At 47.0% G+C, this 23,577-nt stretch overlaps 1 protein-coding gene across 4 annotated transcripts in view; it reads left to right on the top strand.

The window, feature by feature from the left end:
* Positions 1-23,577, top strand: part of grid1a (glutamate receptor, ionotropic, delta 1a) — a 132,534-nt gene that overhangs the window by 83,211 nt on the left and 25,746 nt on the right. For all 4 annotated transcript variants that reach the window (XM_029174823.3, XM_029174824.3, XM_029174825.3 and 1 more), the window contains 2 exons: positions 4,194-4,399; positions 22,200-22,253. In XM_029174823.3, coding sequence (XP_029030656.1) covers positions 4,194-4,399; positions 22,200-22,253 — 260 coding nt within the window. The remainder of the gene's footprint in view (positions 1-4,193; positions 4,400-22,199; positions 22,254-23,577) is intronic.

The following is a 23,577-nucleotide window of genomic DNA, read 5'->3' as shown; positions in this document are numbered from 1 at the left end:
AGCCCATTGCTCAGCAAAAGACCCTTCAGCTTCTTCTTTTTTGTTTAGATGTATGTTTTGTCCTGCGCACGTTCCTTTGTTCCCTCGGTTCTATCTCCGCCTTGCATCAGCATCGCTCCGTCCTGCTGCTGCTGATTTTAGCCATGACAGCGCTCTCCGACGGTGCTGAAGGGCAGCGCGATGCCTCAGCGCTTTATTTAAAAGAGACTAAATAGATCCCGCACATGTTGAGGCCGCACTGGTTCATCTCTCCCTTCCGAAAAACAAACTTCTTGACGGCCGGCTCGCGTGCGGCCTCTTGTGCATTGTGGGCAACCTCCTCCAACACATGGGCTGAAGCACTGATAGATAAAACAACTGCGTGCTGTTTTCTGCTGCATTTGAATGGCACCAACTAAAACCAGGCCTGTGCTTCGCTTCCTGTGCTGACTCTGTACGTGTATGTGGGTTTATGCCACTTCTTTCCACCATGACAGAGCGAACCCGGCCTCATCCTCCCGCCTCTGCTTGTTTACTTTAACAAACTGTGCTTCGGACACACTGTTCGGCTCAGTGGCTGCAGACTGAACAAGACAGTCAAGCCATGGTGCTTTGCAGGCTATTGTGTTGCTCACTAGTGACATAAATGGCAACACTAGCTTGCTAATGTAATGGGCATGGATTTTTGGCCTAGAGGTTGAAATCCCCAGATTTTAGGCAGGCCATATACTTTTCTCTAGTGCCACTAACATCAGATTTCATTAGACTCTGTCATCGATTTAGCATTTTATCCGCACATAACCTGCAATTAAGGCCTCGGTGTTTGTATTTTAGATGTGGAATATAAAATAAACGCTGCCACGAATGGTCTTGGCCGACGGAGTGACAGTGTGAGCCTGTACTGTGTTTTGGCGTTCGCTCCGTTGTGACTGGAGACGCTCTCGTTTTTAAAGGCCTCGGTAAATGCCACTGAAGGTGAGCTTGCGCGGGTGCGTTGATCCTGTGAACCATGTGCAAACAACAATTGCTTTGTCATTTTATCTTAACAAGAACAGGGCAAAAGGTGACAAAGGCATAAATGTAAAAAAAAAAAAACTATTTGTTTTTCTTGAACATCAATAGTCAGGTCTGTCCAATTTAACCTGCACCTATTGGTGAAAATGACAGTGGAGCCACTACATGTCGCTGGAATCAGGTGAAGCTTAATTAAGCTGCTATTATTTCCAACGAGGTTCACTGAGAGCGTTTACAAGACAGGTGCAGTCAGAACACGAAGGAGCAGAGTGTGTAACTAGTCTGTAATCGAAGATGCTGCAGGGTAGTGACAGCTTGTTCCGGGCCGGTGGACAGTTACAGTAACTCGTCTGCAGCTTCAGTTCGCTCCTCGTCTCCTTGGTTAAAGTTTGCACACCTGTATTTGGGCGCCTTCTCCGTTTCCTGCAGGCAGGAGCTCTGTCAGGCTTGAAGGGGAGCGTCTGTGAACTGCTGTAGTCAGGCCTTCGCACAGATGTTGGATGTGGTGTAAGTCTGGGTGTGACTGTGGATTGACGGGCAGAAATGTCAGTTTTATCCATGTAAGATAAAATTTACAGCTGGGCAGAAAGTGAAGGGCCCGTCTACTTTCCAGAGGACTGCAGTAATTCTGCCGTGTGAATCTACAGCTTTCAACTCTGTGTCTATTTTAAAGGGGCATAAAAGAATAATATCTTTCAACAAATAGAAGAATCAAAGTAAATGTTGAATTTAAAACCCAGTATTCAAAGCACAAACGCGCAGTTGTTCATGTTTGTTACTTATTTATTGCAGCGTGATTCTGGTGCCTATTCAACAGCTAATTGATCTCCAGAGTGTCCAATCGTTGAGAGTCCTCACTGCTAAGTGGATTGATCGATGTCTGACTAAAGCCCAAAACACGCTTCAATCCTAAATCTTAAATCGCGTCTAAGGGAAGCATGCAAAATAATGTGCTGCGCCAATGTGGACGATTCTGCTGCAGCACTGTCAATGATAATGTTGGTGAACTGTGGGTTTTATTACAGAGGGGTACCTAATATAATGACAACTGAGTTTGTATGGAGCAGTAATATCCCTCTGTCGCTCTGATTGCTCTTGTGACCGTGTGGAACGCACTCAACGTCTCATAGATTTCAGATTTGCAAAAGGATCCATATTGCGTATAATTAGCCGGCGTTGTTGTTGCAGCAGCAGCTGATTGTTTTAGCCGACTCTCTGAGCAAACACGGGCCGGTAGCGGAGCCGTTCCCGGGCTTCTCTGCTTGGATTGCAATGCAGCCTGACAGCTCAGTAAAGGATCTGCGAGCCCTTTGATCATGATATGCTCATTTCTGCATGGCTCCGGTCCAAGAGGGAGTCCCACTTTAGTTACAAGTCAAGTGAGATAGAGCTAAAAAAAGGATGTAAGAGCAACTTTACGGGCTATTCTCAGTCTCCCTCAATATTTCTTATCTGTGCTCTCAACCAGATGCACACTGGGAAGCAAACTAGAGCCGATAAACCGACGGAATCAGGACCAAAACAGTTGAATATTGATGCAGGGGCGCAAAGACGGCTCAACTTTCGCTCGCTATCTGAAACTTTCAGGAGCAGGCTTGTGTTCAGAAACGATGCTCGAGTAGTGTCCAGACCTTTAATTCCACGTTAATCCTCTTTTCCGCAGGCCTGTCCACCGCTGACACGGCCGCCCCACGGAGAAGCCTGCTAAAGGCTCGGAACGCTGGCTCCGAAGCCAGACGCTTCTATGGGCGGCTTCACGGGCTCTGACCTCCTGTTTGTTTGTTTCACTCGGCGGCTTCCGTCTCCCGGCGGTGAGACGCGAGAGCTTCACCCTGAAGCTGTGACGTGGGTCTGCCCTTAGGGATCGGCTGCGTAGACTCATGAGTTCACATTGAACACCAGCACACACACACACACACACCTGTGGCCCAGGCGGCGCTAGCAGGACGTCCCTCGGCTTCAGGCCCCGCGTTGCTCCTGGTGTGGGTGTTCCTCCCTGGAGTCGCTCTGGATTAAGTGATTCAGACAGAATTAATTTCAGCGGTCCGGTCGCAGGACAGGAGGAACGGAAAGCGGTGATTAACTTACAAATTGTGTTTATGCTCCAACAAAAGGAGGGATTACTCGGGGGGTTCGCCGCTGCCCGCCGGATTCAAAGTAGCAGCGCCGAGGGGAGCGTTTCAATTTAAACACAGGAGCACGGAGGTGTGTGTGCACATCCGTGTGTGTGCAAGTTTTCAAAGAGAGTTAGGTGATGCTTCAGGATGATGAATGATTTAATTTCATGTTTTGTTCTGCCCTACTAGTTGCTGCCTGAGAAACGGGGCCAGCGAACGCTTGCGTTGCCTCACTGCTCAGACCAGGTCAGGGTTTTTTTATTAGCCTAATTTCCAGATTTAGCCCAGAGGAGAAAAGAATGATGTGGCGCCTCACATCAGATAACACCCACCCCCGGTATTTATAGACATGCTGACGTGAGCGCAGTAAATTTAAGCCACATGCCCATGCATTTGTACTGAGCGCCAGAGACTCGATGACTCATCAATTTCCAGAGATGTAACAGGGGAAAATGCACCCATCCATATTAGCATATGCAAATACACGCACGCTGCTGATGTTTACGCGTTGCCCCACTGATTTTGCCCAACCTCATTTTTAACTGTGTTCTGACTTGGCACATTCTTAATGACCTCTCTCCCGCTGCGACTCCCGGAATCAGACTCTTGCCCTCGACTCACAACTGTTCAGGATGTTCAGCCACAAATCTAATGAGCTCGTTGGGAATAAATCGTTGTTTATTGCCCCGTCTGCACTGTAAACCCAAACAGTTCCACTAACTTATAAAGACTGAGGACGCTATACTTTAAACACCGTCAAAAACATAATGGAACTCATAATTATTATTGTCTTTGAACAATTAACCTACTTTTAATTTTTGGGTGAAATTGCTTATAGTTTTTGAGTGCTTGCTTTTGTTGCATGTACGTTGGGACGTGACATCATTACATCACAGCATTCCTGTCTGCTGCAAGGCTTAAGGAGGCATAAGGAAAACAACAATAAGTCAATAAAATAATGATTTTCAGCTTTTTAGTTTGATTACATTTTAAGTTATTGCTTACCTAACAATGATTGTTCATTAACTTCAGCATTTTGAGGTAATCGTACCTGAGCGCCTGTCCCGTGTCCCCTCTCTCCAGACATCCGGGGCCTGCAGACCTTCATGGACCAGGCGTCCCGGCTGGGCCTGGACGTGTCCCTGCAGAGAGTGGACCGCAACGTGAGCCGCGTCTTCACCGACCTGTTCAGCACCATGCGCACCGAGGAGCTCAACCGCTACCGAGACACCCTGCGGCGGGCCGTGCTGCTCATGAGCCCGCGGGGGGCGCAGGTCTTCATCCACCAGGTGGGTTCCACAGGCAGGAGATTCACAAGCGCTCAATAATCCACACACAAGAGGCTTTTACTTTTTGTCTGCGCCTGTGAGTTGTTGAAAACTCCAGATCCGGTGGCAGAGATCAGGCTGAGATTTGTTTTGCTGTCGATACGGAGCTGAGGAGAAGAAAAACACATTTCAGGTGCCGGTAGCATCCTTCACATGTAACAAGTATATCTTTGGAAGAAAACTACTGTACACATCCAGGCTTCACTGCACTGTGAGTCTGAGGAGCCTGTTTGCTGTTCTGATCGTTCAGCATTTGATCCACAGTGATTTTAACCTTTTCCCGACCTGCTCCTTCTGCATGTTGTTTGCTAATCATATCACTTGAAATCAGTGGAATCTGTTGGAATCAGTGCATCTAAATGTGCTCCTCAGAACCCTTGCTTCCTTTTATCCCATCATTGCTAAGGTCAGAGTTCTCTCTCTCTTCCTCAGAGCAGAATGCAAGAGTTGAACATCTGTCCTTAACGGAGATAAAGCATAGTTGGATGTGTGATACATTAAAGATAAACGATTGTTCTCTTTGTTAAGGGCAACAGAAAATGAATGACTCTGGCACTGGTTTTAGTCTATTTCCCCCTGGTAAAAAGCATGTGGAGCTATTACACACTGTAGTGGTTTGGTATGATTTATTTTCTTTGTCATTGGAAATGTTGTGGAACTACTTTGAGTATGAACATGAAACTGAAAAGACTTTAATTGGAAATTAAGCAGTTTAGAACCAAACCGGAGGAGGTCAAGACCAGATCTGTTGTTTAATAATAAATAAAATGAAATGAATGATGTCTGTGATGTTCCAGTCGACTAAAAACAGCACTAAACCAGTAACCAGTACTAAAAACTCCACTGGACTAGAACTGGACAATAAACAATAGACAATAAAACAACGATAACAATTTGTAGAATGTGGTAAATGCTCATTTAGTGTAACATTGCATTTACATTGCGTCTTTGAAGCAGCCGTTGTGGTTCTGAGCCCAGTTGTTGTTTGTTATTTACTCAGACATGTGACTTCCCTTTGGAGAAAACATGCAGTGAGCTTTAAGATGGCACTCGTTATGACAAGCATATAAACCACAAGAAGTGGACGAACACTGCAATAAATACGTGAAGCATCTCTACAGTAACTTTGTCCATCCGTCTTATTGAGGCACAGTTGAGTTGTGTTTGACTGCAGAAATAAAACTAGACAGTCACAGTAACACATTAAAATGTTCTACATGAGTAATACAAGCACGTCCACGTGGGCTTAGTTTCATTTAAAGAACCCTGGAGGACGAGACGGAACTCAAACCACGACAAAGTAAATATCACCAGCCTGTGATGCATTTCTGCATCTTAACATTTATCTCAGTATATTCCCGTCTTGTGACTCATTTAGTCTTTGTCTGTTGTCAGTGGATACTTTAGGAAAAGGTCTTAACGACCAGCAAGTCAGAAACATCGCTCGCCGGCTAATTAGCGTCTCATAACTGTTCCACTATTAATCTAAACTTGAAGCACAGGTTGAGGATCTACGGAGGCTTTCCAGTCTTATTAATGACACACTGCTTTGATTCTGCTTTCCTTGTACACCAATTAATTCTGTTCTAGCTCACATTTACTGTAAACATGTTTTCTTCAGCATTTAATCTCACCAATTATATCCTTTATCATCCCATATACAATTACCAACTCGCACACGGGACTAATAAATAAGCACAGAGTCGCGTTCAGTGCGGATCCCAAATGACTCTGTGAATATGTTAATATATTAAAAGTGGTGGAGATTTGCCAATTCATCAAAGCTTCATTAATACCTTAGTAACAGTAACACAGGCCGCATCCGAACACAGATATGCTAATATGTGAATGGAGAACGCTGATGCCTGGGAGAGTTAGCGACTTAGAGTGAAGTCAGCAGAGTGTCTGATCAAACATTCATCACAGCAGACTCTCTATGAATGGGTTTATTATAAAAAAATGCTAAGAAATGTGTTTAATTAGTGGGATTAATAGCGGCCTCTTCACAGAGTGACAAAATGCGTGAACGTGTGTTCAAATGCTGTCGTTGTAGCGGCGTCGTGGTTCCAGCGTTGGTGTTTACTTAAACACAATGACTCTGATTTAAAAGCATCAAAGTGTTTTGAGCTGAAACTAAACCAGTCCCGTGAACGTGATCATTGACAGGAAGTCATTACTTTTAACACAGTTTTCCATTTCTGACGGGTGACAGGATACGGATGCGAGTGAGAACACAAAGAAACCCACAGATCTGCATGTGCACACATTGAGAATGGATGACGCCAAGCGGAGCTTTTTCTTGTTCCCGCTGTACGTAGAAGGTGATTTCTTACTGGCCCGTGCCCATGGGCCTGTTTTCACACAGTCTAATCTTTCCCTGTCTTCTAATCCTCAACAAGGTCAAATGATGAGATGGCAAAATGGCTCGGGGCTCTTCCGACAGCCGGCGGTTTGTCAGGAGGACTAATAAAAACACGTCAAATTCATCCCTCGTAATTCGAAGGTTATGATTAAAGGACACGAGCGCCTCAGATACAGTACGTTCCCCCGTTGTGACGATGCCCTCCTTCCCTGAGTAACGCTTTCTGTCACTTCCCCCGTCTCCTCTCAGGCCGCAGTCATTGCTCATGATCCCAACAGGATTCATGTGTCATTGACAGCGTCGGCGCCGTATGCTAAAAACGCGGGCTCGTGTTTCCTGCCGTCCAGGCCACCGCCGCCGCGTCGCCTCGCGTGCGCCCCGGCCGTGAGCGGAGGCGGCGTCTGTCAGCTCCGGTTCCGCCTCGGTCCTGACACCCGACCCCTCCCTGTCGCCCTCCGTGACAGCGAGCCGTCGCAGAGTCACGCACGCCCGTTGGGGGGTCACAACGCGGGGAAGCTCTCGGGCTTCTATTAGCCAGCGGAGATTATTCGTTGACTGTTAAAAAAAACCATGACGCACTTTGTGGGTTGTCACTTGCCTTCACTTGCTTCAGCGATGGACCTTCAAGCTGCTGTATTCATCTTGAAGACACTAAAATGAGGCTCCTCCGGATCAGGCTTTGGGAGCTTCTCCTTCATTCTCATCAGCATCAATTAAAACACTTTAGGCTATTATGTAATAACATACATGTTGAGATGACTTGCTATTTGTAAGGCAGCTTTTCAACCCTCCAGCGCCCGATGATGTCGCCTGTATCCGCCTTTAAATGAAATATTCCCCCTGCTACTGTATCTCCTCAGCGTGCTTGCAGGACATAGAGCTCCTGAAGGTGTTAATGTGGGAGGAAACAGATAGTGTCAGCTGACATGCCAGCTCTGCAGGCCAGCTGATGGATGGAGGGGGGGGGGGGCACAGGGCGACGGGAGGGTAAAGAGAGGAGGACGACGGCAGCAGGAGAGGCAAAAAGGGAGGGAGGAGGGGGGGGGGGGGGGGGGGGGCACAGGGCGACGGGAGGGTAAAGAGAGGCACAAAAGGAGGGAGGGGGGGAGAAGGGGGGAGACGGATGCGGGAAGAAAGGTCAAAGATGAGAAAGACACGTGGAGCTCTAAGGGGCTTCTTCAACATAATAAAGCACCTCTGTATGAAACATTAATGGATGAAATCTAATGGAGGAGACGGCCGTGAGGAGAGACAAAGAGATGAGTGCTGAGAGACTCGTTGAGCGCGGCTCCCAACAAACAGCGGCTGAATGTAACTTGGAGTGTGCAGCTAATGCGAAAAAGATGAGCCTTTGCACAGTTTATTTAATGTTTCGCTTTCATTCAGGTGGAAGAAGCGGCGGTTTGTTTTCCCCGCAAATTCAACCCGACCTCATTGTGCTGGTACTTTTTATCCTTGAAAACATGCCTCCGGCTAAAACTAACCACGTCTTACGAACTTTAGCAGATTCACCTGAATCTCGGGTCAGAGTTGTCTCGATGTGAGCACGAGCATATTTGTGTCATCGAGCCTCAGATTAAATGTGTCGCTCACCCGCAAATTCCAATTCAAAGAGATAGAAGAAAAATGCAGAGCTCGGTCGTTTAGCTTGATGATGAAATGAATGGTTCCTATGATTTATTTCATTAAATGATGTGTTTCTTTGCATAAAAGACGGACCTGTCGTGCTGGATGAATAGATCTACCCGTCGGCGCTCGAGACCGTGAGCCGCTGATTAAAAACCGGCCTTTGTGACGCGTGACCGCAAACTCCAATAGCGGAGAATCGCGTTTCGGTGTCAGACCCGCCGCACGCGCCGATTTAAAACGCCACCTGAGCCCACGCGCTGTCACGGGGCGGCACGGGAAACGACCGCCCGCGAGCGCGCGCGGACCCTCGCTCGCGGACGCGTCGCACACGCGCCACTCACGTTCCTCTAGCGATTTGAAAGGCGCAGATTACTGCTGACAGTGAGCGCTCACTTTGTGCCATTTGCGTCCGGAAAACTGCTCTGTCAAAGTCAGAGTGTCACGCGTGGAAATCGCTGTGGAAGAAAAATTAGTGTCCGTCAACGTTTCAATGTTAAGGTGACAAATACCATTAAAGCGTGTTTTGATAATAGACTGCGCACAATCGTGGCAGCGCGGATAGCGGCTTTAACCTTAATCTGACATGTTTCTGTTCTAAGCGATCCGTCAGGCTGCACGTCGCTGTCAACAGAGTCTGAAACTCTTTCCACCTACAGCAACAAACACGTCTTTGTCTTTGAGCCAGCACTTTTTTGGGATTTTTTTTTTTGATTGCTGCTCAAGGTTCTGAAATAAATTGCCAGTTTCCCGGAGCAGCGCCTGTTGTCCGGACTAAAGGTTAGCTGCGCTCGTTTATTCTTCCCGCGTCCAATCCAGTTGTCTCGCGGCACATGGAATTTTCCCGCTCCCATCGGGGAAAAAAAAACTCCACCTGGCAATGACCTGGAAGTGTTTATCCCAGCATGACTCATTAATCTGACACGGGGAGCGTGTGGTGGTTCAGAGGAGCACGGCGTTGGCACCGAAACAGCCCTCGTCTACAGGAACACACAGGCGGATGCTCACGTGCGCACCCTCATCACAGCTCTCTCTCTCTCTCTCTCTCTCTCTCTCTCTCTCTCTCTCTCTCTCTCTCTCTCTCTCCCAGATCCATCACCGCCGGCTCCGTCTCCACCTCAGCGCTAATGACTGAGGGCAGGTATAATTAAAAAGCTTCAAAAGTGCTCCTCAGTCAGATCTGTCTCTTCTTCTTCTTCTATTTTTTTTTTTTTTTTGCGCAGACAAACATATTTGCCGCCACCCAGAAGATTCAATTAGACCGGGGGAGCAGGACGCGACGAAGGCCACGGCGTGTCACCGGTTGAGTGGTGTCGTTGGGGGCGGGAGGCGAGGAGGGTTTGAAGGAGGCAACAAACAAAGCAGCACATTAGAGGAGAGAAGTACTTAGCAAATGTAATGGAGAGTGTGAGCGAGCAGACGGCATATAGGTCACCGGCACTGTGGGCGCAGTCTGGGGGTTTAATCATGTTTACTGACAGAGCAAATATGGGCCTTAGTTGGTGGAAAAAGTGGCATCAGCCGTATTATAAATGAATATTTTATCTTCTTACAGTGTTTGCTGCAGTTTGGAGAGTTGCTGTATATTAGCCGAATGTTCACGTAGGGTTGGAACTAAAGGTCGAAGCCATCGCGGGGTTTTTAGTGGATGTGTTTACCAATTTATTACAAGGTTTCCTAAATGCGCTGCTGGAAAGGATCGGTAGATGGCTTCCTAAATATGTGATGGGTGAGACGGTTACCAAGGGTACGGGATGAAAATCAACTTCAGAGAGACTCTCTGAAGCGCACGTCTGGGTTGCTGCACTAGCGAAGCCCCGTCAGTGGCACATTTCCAAATGTACCGCCGGCTTTTTTTAAATTCTGAGCAAAGTGATCTGATGGAAACAGACTGAAGGGATGAATCAGAGGGAAAGATGAAGTTGTTTCCTCTGATTTGATCAAGCGCCTCTAGAAAACGGCCCGTGTCTCACCGTAACACTAGAAACCAACTAAGCACGTTTCCAGTGCATTGATCCTGCGTGTCCATTACAGCTCATGGGCATCTCCCATCTTAAAAGGTGAACCCTAATAGCTCGCTAGTGCATAATGGGGCACTGGTAGAGTCACGAGGGCACCCGACCCCCGTGATCGTCTGCCGAGGGCCAGATGTGACAGATGTGTGGAGTTTTATCTCGCTTGCCATCGGCCGGCGCTGCTCGCTCGCGGCTCAGAGATCCCACCTCTGGACCCCTGTCCTCCCCCTCTGACCCTCGCTGCTGCTCCTCCATTCCATTTTCCTCCCAATAACAGCATGACAAATTGAGCCTGCCAGAAAGCGATCTATCATTGTCCTACATCTTATCCTCCTCTGCCCTCTCTTCCCTCTTCCTCTCCCTCTCTGTCTCTTTCCTCTCTCTGTCCCTGCTACAGAACATAACCTCTTTCCCCCCATTGTATTTTCCACATCTTAATAGTTTCATGTTTCTACCTACATGGGCACTTTATCTTTCTGCCCTGGCTCTCCTCCATAACCTGACCCCTTTCATGTCCCCTCTCATTGTCTTATTGCAAAATACAGTGTGTGTGTGTGTGTGTGTGTGTGTGTGTGTGTGTGTGTGTGTGTGTGTGTGTGTATGTGTGTGTGTGTGTGTATATATATATATATATATATACGGACTAATCAGCTGCAGTTGTTGTATATCTAATCAGTAGAATTAAAAGTGAAACTCTTGTCTACTTGGCAAGCTCTTCAGTTGATTTATTGTTTTTAACTGTGCAAATATGAATCAGCTGCTTCAGCTACTTTCTGAAAAAAAGTTTCATAAGTAAAGTTAGAGAATTAAAATAAAAAATCTGTGATGTTTTCACATCAGTCAATCATAGGAGCCTCACTTTAAAATATGGCGGCTGCAGTTTAATTCAAAGCAGCTTCGCTACTGGTGGTGCTGCTGATGCCGACGGTGGTTGTGGCGAACGTGATGCTGGTGATAACGTGAGGAACCACCGTCCTGTATCTTCGTTGTCTCCTCGGCCAGTAAAGGAAATATTTATTACTGTCTTCATCAAACAAAAGCTCTCCTCAGTTTATGCGTTTCAGCTGCAGCACCCAAAACGCATTGTCTTGACAGAGGGTGATAAACTTTGATGGATGTCCGCGGTTATGAGTCATGCTTAGCATTATTGAAACAGTAAACCTCTCGGGCAATTTTATTTCTTAGGAGGGAAACCTCTTAACGCGGTGAACGGCAGCGGGCGAAGTCCGCCTCATTTATCTGGTGACCTCCAGAGTTTTACATAAGTGTCAGCGTTGCATTCGCTTCCTTTCCGTAAACAGAGCTCAGGTGGTTTGGATGTATTACATGCACTCATGTCTAATAATTACACTTTTGTTGTTCACGCATTTGTCATGCTGCATTTTGTATTTTTGTTTAATTGCTATATACCTTAAATCGACACCTTGTATATCGTCTCCCTGCAGCTTAATATGAGATGCAATTATACCCAAACCTCACAATATTGGTCAGGAAGTTCTGACTCTGTGAAATTGTTACTGTGGGCTCAGGATTATTGTTCAATTCCCAAGAGGCGGACTCAAATACAGTAACGGCTATAAGGGTAATAAGGTTGCAAAGCCAACCACTTGGAAAACAAGTCATGTATTGGAAGAAGCACAGAAGCAGGAGCCCTGGAGAAAATGCTCAAATGAAGTACAGCCGGGTGGAAGGAACATAAACACGAGCGCTTCCGCTGGCGTCCGACCTGCTTTAGTGGAGACTTCTTCCTTATTTGCTCCGGTGCTGTATGAGTTAGCGTTGCACATATGCGCATGCATATTCATCCGCTCTTTGATGTCTCACTCGCAGGTCTCCGTCAACGCCCACGTTTGAAATGACCACGTACCGCTTCTGATTTATTCCGAGCAGGTGTGGACGCGGCTCCGGGACGCAGGTGGCGCTTCGCGGAAAAGGCAGCGCTCCGATTCATGGAGAGATTTCCAAAATTATATCTGCAACATCACTTGTTCTCTGAAGCTGCGTTTTAGTACAGCTCTCCCGTATTAGTCAGTGTCTGTGCTCAGGAAACGATCAGAACAGCTTGATGGTGCATCTGCTGCTCGTTTGTTTATCTTTAATTACTTAGCCATGAAAAAAAAGGCAAATAAGCAAAAGTCGTTTTTTTCGTAGATACGTTTTCATATTGTTAAACTCGAACACAGAAGAATAGATTCCCTCATACTGTATGCATAGAGATGGAGATTCCTCATCATCCTTGTCACTCAGACGCTGCTGTTTATGCAACAGGCGCTTCAGTTCGCTGCTGTGAGGAAAGTTTTGCCCACCGGCCTGTGGGAGTTTGCTGCCGCCGTTACATTAGCGGATCCGCTTTGCGTCGAATGAAACCTTCGGCCGATTCCGGTGCGAAACTGGAAATTTAAAAAGCACTCGACAAAATCACCGCGAATGCTAATGTGTAAATGAGCTCTGGGGCAATAGTTTCCGCTCTGATTTCACTCTTTGGCAAGAATGTAAGTGCCAGCAATCATCCGCAATTTAAGTGGAGTTCAGAGATGAAATATTTTGAATATCACCAGCGTGAACTCTTTCCTTCGTTCTTCTGTCCATCCGCTATTGACTGCGTGAATGTGGCTCTATTCCTTTTCTCAGGACACTAAAGAGTCTAGAGGTCTTCGCACTTCCTGGTAAATAATCCAAAAACCTCTCCTGACAGAGAAATGTATTCGTTACCACAGAGATCCAGTAGCAGAATTACCCGGCAGCCGCTGGCTGACTGGGTGGCATTTAAAAAGTGCCGAGCAAAGTAAAGGTGTTCTTATCCTTTCCACTTTCCAGTAGAGCTGCATTCAGCCGAAGCATCCAATTCACAGTATTATGGCAATTTCGACAAGTATGGATTCTCCCTTACGTGACCCTCCTTCTTCAACCTCCTACCTGCGTTTTACTCCTCGCCTCTTCCTCTCGCTATCTCGCTGGTGCAGTGATTGAACTCGTGATTGAGTTCAAGTCGACTTGAACCAAGTCTCTCCTTCGCGCCGGCTCTCGAGAGAAGCTCCAGACGAACAATGGGCTCATTGAGAAGTTCACGGCGGTTCATGTTGTGAGATCCTCCTGTGAATCTTCACAGCATTTCTCTCTGTGCCCGACATTTTCTAATGATCTATTTTGCGTCTCTTTCCTCACAAACACACAGGATTCGACCCGTTTCATTATTTTACAGCTGCACTGGCTCATCCACCCACGATATTAGGACGATATCTTCTTCTCTTCTTCCCATTTACCAAAGAGCCACACACTTAACATATGATGTGTGAAAGGATGTAGCAGCTCCCATTGTTGTTTGTATAATGTCTAATTATTTTCATTCAATTAAACTAGATTTTACAGATAACTAAACACAACACAACGTTTAATTAAAGCGTCTTTGTCAAAAGCACTTTTCTACTATGTCTTATCGCTCAAGAGCTTCAAGTAATGTTTTAAATCCACTAATTTATTTATTTGTTGTTATTGGATGTGTGTGTGGAAATCTGCATAATTGAATGAGATATTTCTAAGCTTCTCCGGTTCGGAGTGCGTGAACCGGGCCTGGAGAGGCAGCGCTGGAAGCCGAGGCTTGGGGGCGCGTGGCGGGGGATGGATGGGTAAAGAGGAGGTAGCCCGCTGTCCGGGGAGCCCTGTAGAATCTCCTCCAGATCCTTCTTTCAAACAGGCCTTTTCAACACTCTATTCAAAAAGCAGTAATTGCATCATTTTTCAAGGCCCTTGCCTCTGTCTGACTGTGAAGCCGGCCCCATTAATCAAACTAATGGAGAAGTAAGTGATTTCAAAATATAGGCTTTGATCATGCACCCGCTATCTTCCCTCACAACTCCGCCCCCTCGGAGCTCGGGGGAGGCCTCTCCTCCCACCCTGCACATCCACAGTGCGCTCTCCTACAGACCCCTTTGTTGCCGTCTGGCACGCTGAGAAATGTGCTTGGGTCTTTTGGGCTCCTGACATTGTATGGGAGAGCACGTTCCGCCGGCGCCGCCGCACCCCGGCTCCAGTCGGGTGAATTTCCAGTAGCAGAGCATCAAGCCGCATTTTGTGAGCCGAGCCGAGCCGAGGTCGGCCACTCAAAAATCACGGCGGTCCATTAAAGGACAGTTTGCCCCAAACAGACACATTCATTGATCCTGATAGGACAGATGCAATTAAAGGGCTCCCCCGGTGCACTGAAAAGCCCGTGCCAGCTCCAAAGCGGCGTAGGCGCTACCCAGCACAGAGGCAAATTTGATTCCCCGCAGCACCGATAGAACCTCAGTGGTCTCCAGAGGAACACAAGCGCAGGTACACGTCGAGCATGTTTACTTTCTCGCCGCGCTCATTGTGCCACAGCTGCACATTCAGGCTCGGTCCCTGAGCATTGTTCTCCGTGAATGAGCGTCAATAAAGCCTGGGCTCGGCCTCTTATTGTAAACAGAACCCTCATTAGGCGAACGCTAGCGGAGAACTAGTGGAACAATATGTTTCTTTGTGCGCGGATGTACAGTACGTGGCAGAGTGCCGCTGGCGCCGCCGCCTCCTCCCCTCCATCCTTCAGCCTCCTTGGCCATCGCTGCTGTTTGGAATTAGCATTTTCTCCTTCTCTCTCTCTCTTTTTTTTCCAAATTTAAGCCTTCACACTCCCACAGCATAACACCTCTATTTCCCACGGCGTTCGGAGAAGACGTGTCTCACCCTGCGCTGAAATAATTAGGATGAGAATTATGTTCATCTTTGGCCCAGCTAACCTCCCACTGTTACCACTCATGCGCCTCAGACTTATTTATTTATTTATTTATTTATTTATCTTCTCGTTTTTCCCTTCCCACTTATCTGGGTTACGTGTTCCTAATCAGCCACTTTGGTGCTACTTACCCTGACCCGAAACTCACGCCAGCATCAAGATGTCCCCCATTTCCCAGAAGATGTGAATATTGCAGTAATTTATGTGAATGACGAAGCGTCAGGGCTTAGTAGTAGATGTACCTGTTGGTGATTTGTTATGACCTCTCCGGCTGCATTGTTGCCTTTTTACTCTCAGCATCACTGCATTATTGAAGACTGGCTCATGTCTGTAAACGTACTATGTTATTATTGTTATTCTCATACTACTAGAGTTCATCCTCCTGAATATGGATGTTTTCTTTATTTAGCCCTGCTCACATGTTTTGCTCTGGTCACAGTGGGCAGGGAAAGCCTCTTTGCTGAGGCAGGATAATAAATGCATTGTGCCCATAGTTGACATTATTGAGGAAATATTTACATAAAATTGGCTTTTTAGTATCAGAAAGCTTCCAGCGACCTAGATCCATGTGGTGTTTATGCAGTGTTATGGTTATTGTGCTGTCTTTTCCTTTTAATGGTTCAGCCGATTGCATGTCCCGTTTGCTACAATTTCGAAAATGATATGCCTGCACTGTTCTTTGATGCCAGTGTGTTTTTTTTCCCCGTTCGCCGTGGACAAACAGGCACGGCTCTAATCTTTCCCGCTAGAAGAAAGACGTGCATTCAGAAGGAAATGCTGCAAAACATCCAAAGTGTTGCGTGGTTAGTTGACCCAGTGTGGCATCGCTATATAAACATGCGTATACGTCCGTGATAAACACACACACACACACACACACACACACACACACACACACACACACACACACACACACACACACACACACACACACACACACACCGCATCTCAGCCAGAAGTCTTGAAGTTGGCTATTTGTAGTATCTACTAAAGGCAGCGTGTGATGTAGATGGGGACATGTTTCTGTTTATATTATAGTGTTTACTAAGGTATGTTCGCATCAGACTTTGGAGATGACTGTGATAATGAAAGCGGAAAAGCACAAGTTGGTGCATTATATGCAATGAATATAGACAAGAAAACATGATGGTGACATCTTCACAACAGTAAGACTTGGAAGTAGGCCCAACAGTGTACATACTGTACAGTACTGCAGATGAGCTATATGTGAAGCTAACAGGTCTATAATTACATACAGTCTAAAGTCTATATGTGCACTGTAGTTGTGTGACGCATGGCTGTGCAGCACACAGGCGGTGCTGACTCAAGCGCTGGGCCGCCTGCGTGGATCCACAGAGTTCGCCCGGACCCTCGCAGACTTCAGCAGATGGTGAAATGTACCCGCATAAAGTATGACTTCGGCCTCCAGTGAGTTAGTCGGTTATTTATATGCTTAAATCGCGCTTCAGCTCTTTGTATTAGTCAGAAAAATTTGGAGGCGAAAGCATCCCAACTTCTGATCAAATCGGAAAATACCAGCGATAAGTGGCAGGTTTGTGCCGGCGCTGCTTTGAAAGGAGCCTGCCTGTCTGCCCGCCTGTCTGTCTGCCTGTCTGTCTGCCTGCCTGCCTGCCTGTCTGCCCGCCTGTCTGTCTGCCTGTCTGTCTGCCTGCCTGCCTGCCTGACTGCCCGCCTGTCTGTCTGCCCGGCTGTCTGCCTGCCTGCCTGCCTGCCTGTCTGTCTGTCTGTCTGTCTGTCTGTCTGTCTGTCTGTCTGCCTGCCTGCCTGTCTGTCTGTCTGTCTGTCTGTCTGTCTGTCTGTCTGTCTGTCTGTCTGTCTGTCTGTCTTTTTGCCTGTCTGTCTGTCTGTCTGCCTGCCTGCCTGCCTGTCTGCTTGTCTGTCTGTCTGCCCGCCTGCCCGCCTGCCTGTCTGCCTGTCTGCCTGCCTGCCTGCCTGTCTGCCTGCCTGCCCGCCTGCCTGTCTGCCTGTCTGCCTGCCTGCCTGTCTGCCTGTCTGCTTGTCTGTCTGTCTGTCTGTCTGTCTTTTTGCCTGTCTGTCTGCCTGTGCCTGTCTGTCTGCCTGTCTGTCTGTCTGTCTGTCTGTCTGTCTGTCTGTCTGTCTGTCTGTCTGCCTGCCTGCCTGCCTGTCTGCCTGTCTGCCTGTCTGCCCGCCTGCCCGCCTGTCTGTCTGTCTGTCTGTCTGTCTGTCTGTCTGTCTGTCTGTCTGTCTGTCTGTCTGTCTGTCTGTCTGTCTGTCTGTCTGTTTGCCCACCCCGCCGTGCATGCAGCACTGACTAAAGAGACAACTCAATTATTTATATGTTTCCAAATAAAAGTCACTTGGCTCCTCTCTTGAGATGCTTCTGGTGTGAAGTTCAGTGTTACAAAGTTCTGTGGCTCATTATTTGAAGCTAATGGCCCTGGAATGGAGCAAAGTGCTTCAATGGAAACGGTTATTGTATTTTGCTCACCTGAAATCACTTGACTAATGTCAGCAGATGGTGTCATCCATTATTTAGTGGCACTTAAATAGAATTCTGTTGACTTTGTTTTGGATCCAGCGCCTCTAAAGAATCTTTTAGGCCGTAGCTGGATGCTGTGGGATGTGGCAACACAACAAGATGGGTCAGATCTTCATGGCTGAGTGAATTGAGTACAGGCATTGGATTCCGGGCATTAGCCACGTTTATATGAGTGAAATCCCTGGTTTGTTGGATACCGGCGTCTTTGGGCCGTCTCAGACCTAATAACATGCAGTAACGTGTTTGCATCCTCACCTCGTGGTGTAAGTGCAGCCACAGACGAACAAAATAATCGGCTTCTTCTCTGTTAATTACCGCAGGTTATTACATCCATCAGCTGTGCAATAAAAATTCAATTGGAAATATCATCAAAGATCCACAACATAAATTTCCCCCAGGTGCAGGGGTTTAGTGCCTCGTCAAGGGCACCCCGTAGAAATGCAAAGTAATCCATCTTCTGCTACCATATATTGTTCCTGGAGTCTCCTTTGAGGTCTGGTTTACAGATTATACTGGAGAAGTGAGAAACGTGTTTACAATATTCCACGCTTAAAATGCTGACGCTGCAAGAATGTATACGTTTCTGATTGGGATTTCAAATGGTGAACATCTACTGTATGGTGGAAAAATGTATGATTCTAAATGTATAATTGTATAAACCGTATTTCATCTCCATCGGCCACGGCTTGACATTCTTTTGTGAGTTAAACAAAACAGAATTATATTCAACTAAAACCATCACGTCTTAGCTAATGAGATGGAGAGCGGGCAAATCTTTGGATAATCCAAATGAATATTTAATAGATTTGCAGCAAATAAATTATTAAGGCGTATTATGGTGCGTTGGATCCATGCTAAGGCTGAGTCCGGTGCCACGAAGCTTCAGACGCTTCATACTCTTCCGCAGCTGCTTCTAACGTTAGAGACTCCACCTTCCGACATCACAGCCTACGACAACATCCAGAACCAGTGTGTGACGGGGCGTTTGAGGAGGCAGCTGCTGGTTTAGGAGTCTTCCATTAGCAATGCAAAGCATGTTTTCTGGGCTGTACTACAGTATGTGTACTTTTATACACCTTACTAAATAATGCATACAGACACTGTATAGTAGCCACAGGCACAGATCTAAAGTTCTTCTAATTATAGTTCATATAACGAGGCTAATGTGCCAACTGGGGAGTTTCCTAGTGGGGACATTAGCTATTCTACTCATGGCTATGGGGGAAGCTCGCTCGGCGTAGAGAGAGGCTAGCAGCCTCAGTACAGTGGCAGATGGGAGTGCTGATTTGTTTTTAATGTGACACACGTGTGCTGGCTTCTCGGGAGGACCACCTGCTCTGCACAACTGACAGCGGAAGGTCAGGGGAGATTCGTTCAGGTGCTAGATGATCTCCAAGGACCCACGGATCTCTACAATGGCTGGCGTTTCCCCCCGGTGTTGCGCCTTTCATTTAGATGGTAATGAATTATAAGTGAACCCATGTACGTATGGACTGAATGTGCATATTTGCATCATTGCCTGTGTGAGATGCTGGCCCGTTCGCACCGAGGGCACGGTGCAGCTTTGTGCTCAATGCTGTGTCGATGGAGCGGATCAAGTGGTCTGAAGGTGTGTTTCCACAGCAACGTGGCGAAGGCTGGACTCAGAGGGACTGTTGTGAATCTTTTATGATAGACCTCATTACTCCTTCCTGGCTTCTTTGTGATTTTTTTGTGCATCAAAAGGAAACTGAAGGTGTGACAGCTACCAAAACCTTTTCAACCTCCGCCCACTTCCAATTAGAAGCGAAGACTAAAACTCGGTGGAAGGCAACCTTTCGTTTGCTGTTGAGCAGCAGGACCTGACCTGAAATCTGTTGTCACTTAAGGCACACGGTGATCTAGCGAGCATGAGAGAGAGAGAGAGAGAGAGAGAGAGAGAGAGAGAGAGAGAGATGTAATGATCATGAATGTACTGTAGCTTCGACCCGTTGGTCTGATGCTGCTTACGCTTCTCTTTTAGATAATTCTGAACTCATGCTGATAACGTTATATAGTGCAACACGCTTTTAGAGTGAAAGTACTGCACATGTAGGTTGGTGATTGGAAAGATTACCTTTAATAGTCTCCTAGGAGACACTCTGGTAATAGGCTACAGACAGAGCGTTACACACACGCATTCGGCATAGTTTTCGCTTTTTAACACAAACCCAATCACGCGTAGCCCAAATTCAGTCAGAAGCAAACACACTAATAAAAGAAAGAAGTAAATAGTTTCCTTTTGAGACGAGTTTACTCTTTGCACATGCTGATAGTGTTGATCCTCGTTTCTAAGGCGCACTGAATTTAATTTGAACATTATCTCAAACGGGGGAGGATTTGCCTCGCGACTTCTTTACAAGTTCTGAAGCGTTAGCGAATTAGAAGATTCCGACAATTACAGAAACTGGATCGGATGCCGAGTTTCCCGCGCTCCGGTGCTAAATCTGCAGCGACAGTCTGGTTCATATTTAGAGTAAGCGGCTAATTATCACAATCACTTTAATTAGCAACTTAATTACAGTTTGGCTTAACTTGTAGCATTACTGTAGTTTCATTCACCACCGATGAATCAGGCTCTTTAAGTGATTTTACAATGTCTCCGTGCTCATGAGAGCTGCAGGTTAATGTAATAGACGGCACTTTAAGCTAATTATTTCTTAATTACTACAGCCACAATTAATCGTGGAAAATCCTCAACTCGACCGGGGATTTAACCCATTTTCCTACAGTAACCTTAAACGTGTGGTACAGTAGGAGGGAGGAAACTACAGGTGGCACCTGAACGTGCTCACGCTGAGCTTCTCTTTTCACACTCAGTCATCTGAGATCTGCGAACCTTTTCTTCACTTCCCTCCAGCCGCAGCTCGTCTCCGTCCCTTTTCCGGTGTCGTGGATTTAAATCGGAGGCTGCCTCTGTGGCGTCGCTCCTGTACGAGAACACGCCTGGGGTTCTTCAGAGATCGGGCTGTCGCCGGGCTGATGCGTGTTGATAAAGTACAGGCAACACTGATGTCACTCCAGGATCTTGTCTGTGCCTGCGTCGCCAAAAACCACGTTGCTTTTGGACTTTAATTGTTACATCATCTCATGAATTGAAGGAGGTGAGAGGCAAGAAAACGCACAAAAGCCAAAATGACTCTGCCTGGATGTCGATAACATTTAAGGCCCTAAATGGATTTTTAGGCTTTGGTGAGATAAATTTGAAGCAGGGGTAAACAGCTGCGTAGTTCAAGCGAAACAGGACTTTGTGCGATGAGAAAAAGGCTGATAATGTAAAATAATGCAGGTGTTGTGTTGAGACGCGAGGGCTTTGGGTTTAGCGGCTGCGCGGTTTGAATGCTAACGAGGAGCTACAGTACCTTCAGCACCGCTGCCTCCACTGGGACGTCGGAGCATCAAGGCCGCTTTTAAGTCAAAATCGAATCAATCGAGCCTCGTACGGCGAGCGACGCAACAAGCAGCGGGTGTTGTGTACAATATACGTGGATGTCAGTCAGTGAAGCTGAGCGTCGCCGCGGAGATCGTTGGTGGAAAAAAAAGGTGCGGTCGATCCACTGTGGAGCCAGGAGGGCTGGGCTTCAGGCACGTCCGCCGCGTTGGTCTGCGGCTCGGCGCCGGAACGTCAGCCCGGCTCACGCGCCGCGTTTAGCCTAACGAGGCCTCCTGCCGGCGTCTGCTCTCGTCAGCGTTGAGCTGTGCACTGAACTGGTGGTGAACCCCTCAAGTGATGGAGTCAGTCGTGCCGAGGGCGCCGACAAAGCACTGCACCCCAGCTGGTGCACATTAACTAACTCACACCACAGCGCTCGACTCCATCTCTACCATCATGCCGTCTGACAGACCTCCAATGCAGTTCGTGGGACTGTCATCTCTCTTAAATGTCAGGGTTCGTCTTCAAGGCAAACAAAGCTTCTCTGCGTCAGACTTTGTTTAAGACCAGCAAGGCATTATCTTAATTGCAAATATCGAGGGTGTATATACCATACAGTACATTCACATTAAACAGGTTGAGACATTTCACCTGTGAGAATAAAGTTTGCTATGACTCTTTCAAGGTTAGAAGATCGATAGGCAGCTCCTGCTGCTGTCTTCGGCGCTGGCTATTATTGATGAGCATGGGATTGTTGAATGAAAACGCAGCTGCCTCCCTTGGTTATGTGTTGAGGGATTAGTCTTCATTGGTTAGTGTGAAAGGGATTAATTTGGACACTAATGACAGCAATTTGCAGGAGAGCGCATACATTGGGGCGTTAAGCAAGATTGATGCAAGGAAAGTGTCGTCTGGTGACAGATAGGAACTTAATAATGAGGTGGGGACTCGGAAAACTCTCGCAAAAGTGAACTTGCGCGGGTTTCAACAAACACGGTGCACTCTGCCGCCTTTTTCTAGTGAGATCTGGTGAAACGCACGCAGCTCCTGTAATAAAGTGTCTCCTCCTCTCTGTCTTTGTTGATCTTCACAGGCCGTTGAAACCAACCTGGCATCCAAGGACAGCCACTGGGTCTACGCCAACGAGGTGAGGCCAAACACACTCAAACGCACCTGAGTGAATGTAGACGGTGGCGTCAGTCCCGTCCGCTGCCAAGAGGCATAAACACACTCCTTCATGTTTAGTTCCACCAGCAGCTCATCATCTGGTCCTGTTTCACTGTCTGAGGGACCGTGGTCCTTTCAGGACATTGTATAACCATCCTCTCTTCAACCGATGATGTTAGTGTGCTGACGCTGACCCGATGCTCCTCTAAAGTGGACGCACCAGTAAAAACCACACAGTGGGTTTATTTCGTGGATACAGATCTGATCTGGAGATAAGAGGGAGTCGTGGGATTGGACCATTCGCTAAAAGCACTGGGTGAATAGATCTTAAATGAAAGGATGCTTCCCGCTGATTTACCTGAAATATTAATACTTTCTATTAGAGCTTTGTCTAACACATACACACACGTCAATGGCTATGCATTTTAATGAAGAAGCACCTCTTGAATACCTGACTCATATTGATTCATAATCTATAGAATGTGATTAATGTTTCGATGTTTCTCACACAGGATCCTGTTTAGGTAACACAGACAAAAGCTACAGCCGAACACGTTTTACTTCCATTGTATAGACTATATTTTCTATTTTCTAGCTTGTGTTGATTTAATTGACTCTAAAATAGCTGTCAGTTATATTATAACCACAGAACTTGTGGCTGACAAAACAATTAGGTCGGAATGTTTTCCTTTGTCTGCATAAATTTTATGTCATAATAATGGATTAGATACAAAATCTATTTAAAATATATTTATTTAAAAAACATTCAATTTATTTATATGATGTTGTGAAGGCTTCAGAGACTTTGCAGCACTGGTTAATGAGGCTTGTGGTGGTATATTGTGACCGCTAAGCTGAAACAGACGCATGCAGACAAATAAAACAGATGTAACGTCCCTGGTGAGAGACGTCGATGTAAAGCGTCAGGTAAATAAATGAAACCTTCCCTGATACGTCCCTGCTTTGCACTCTTTTCATTCATCACTTTGCCTCAACCCCTCCCCGCCTCAGCAAAAGGTCGCGGGTTCGATCCTGCCGGCCGCTCGGGCTTTTCTCTGTGGAGTTTACCTGGCTTGCATGGATTTGCTCCCCCCACGCCCCTCATACAGTGCATCCAGCTGAGGTCAGCTGCCGCTCAGCCCATGGCTGCTCACACAAACACATCCCGTCTCTCTGTGCGGCCCTGTCACACACTGCCAGCCCATACGCTGTGCATCCGTCCATTGTGCCTCGACGCTGAGTATTTGGCTCCAGAGGATTGTTCCCCCTGACCCTCGGAGGAATCAGCCGGTGGAAGCGTGTGT

Source organism: Betta splendens, chromosome 15 (assembly GCF_900634795.4).
Source record: "Betta splendens chromosome 15, fBetSpl5.4, whole genome shotgun sequence".
Taxonomy (NCBI): domain Eukaryota; kingdom Metazoa; phylum Chordata; class Actinopteri; order Anabantiformes; family Osphronemidae; genus Betta; species Betta splendens.
Note: the sequence above shows the minus strand (reverse complement) of the source record. Positions and strands in the feature narration are given on the sequence as shown.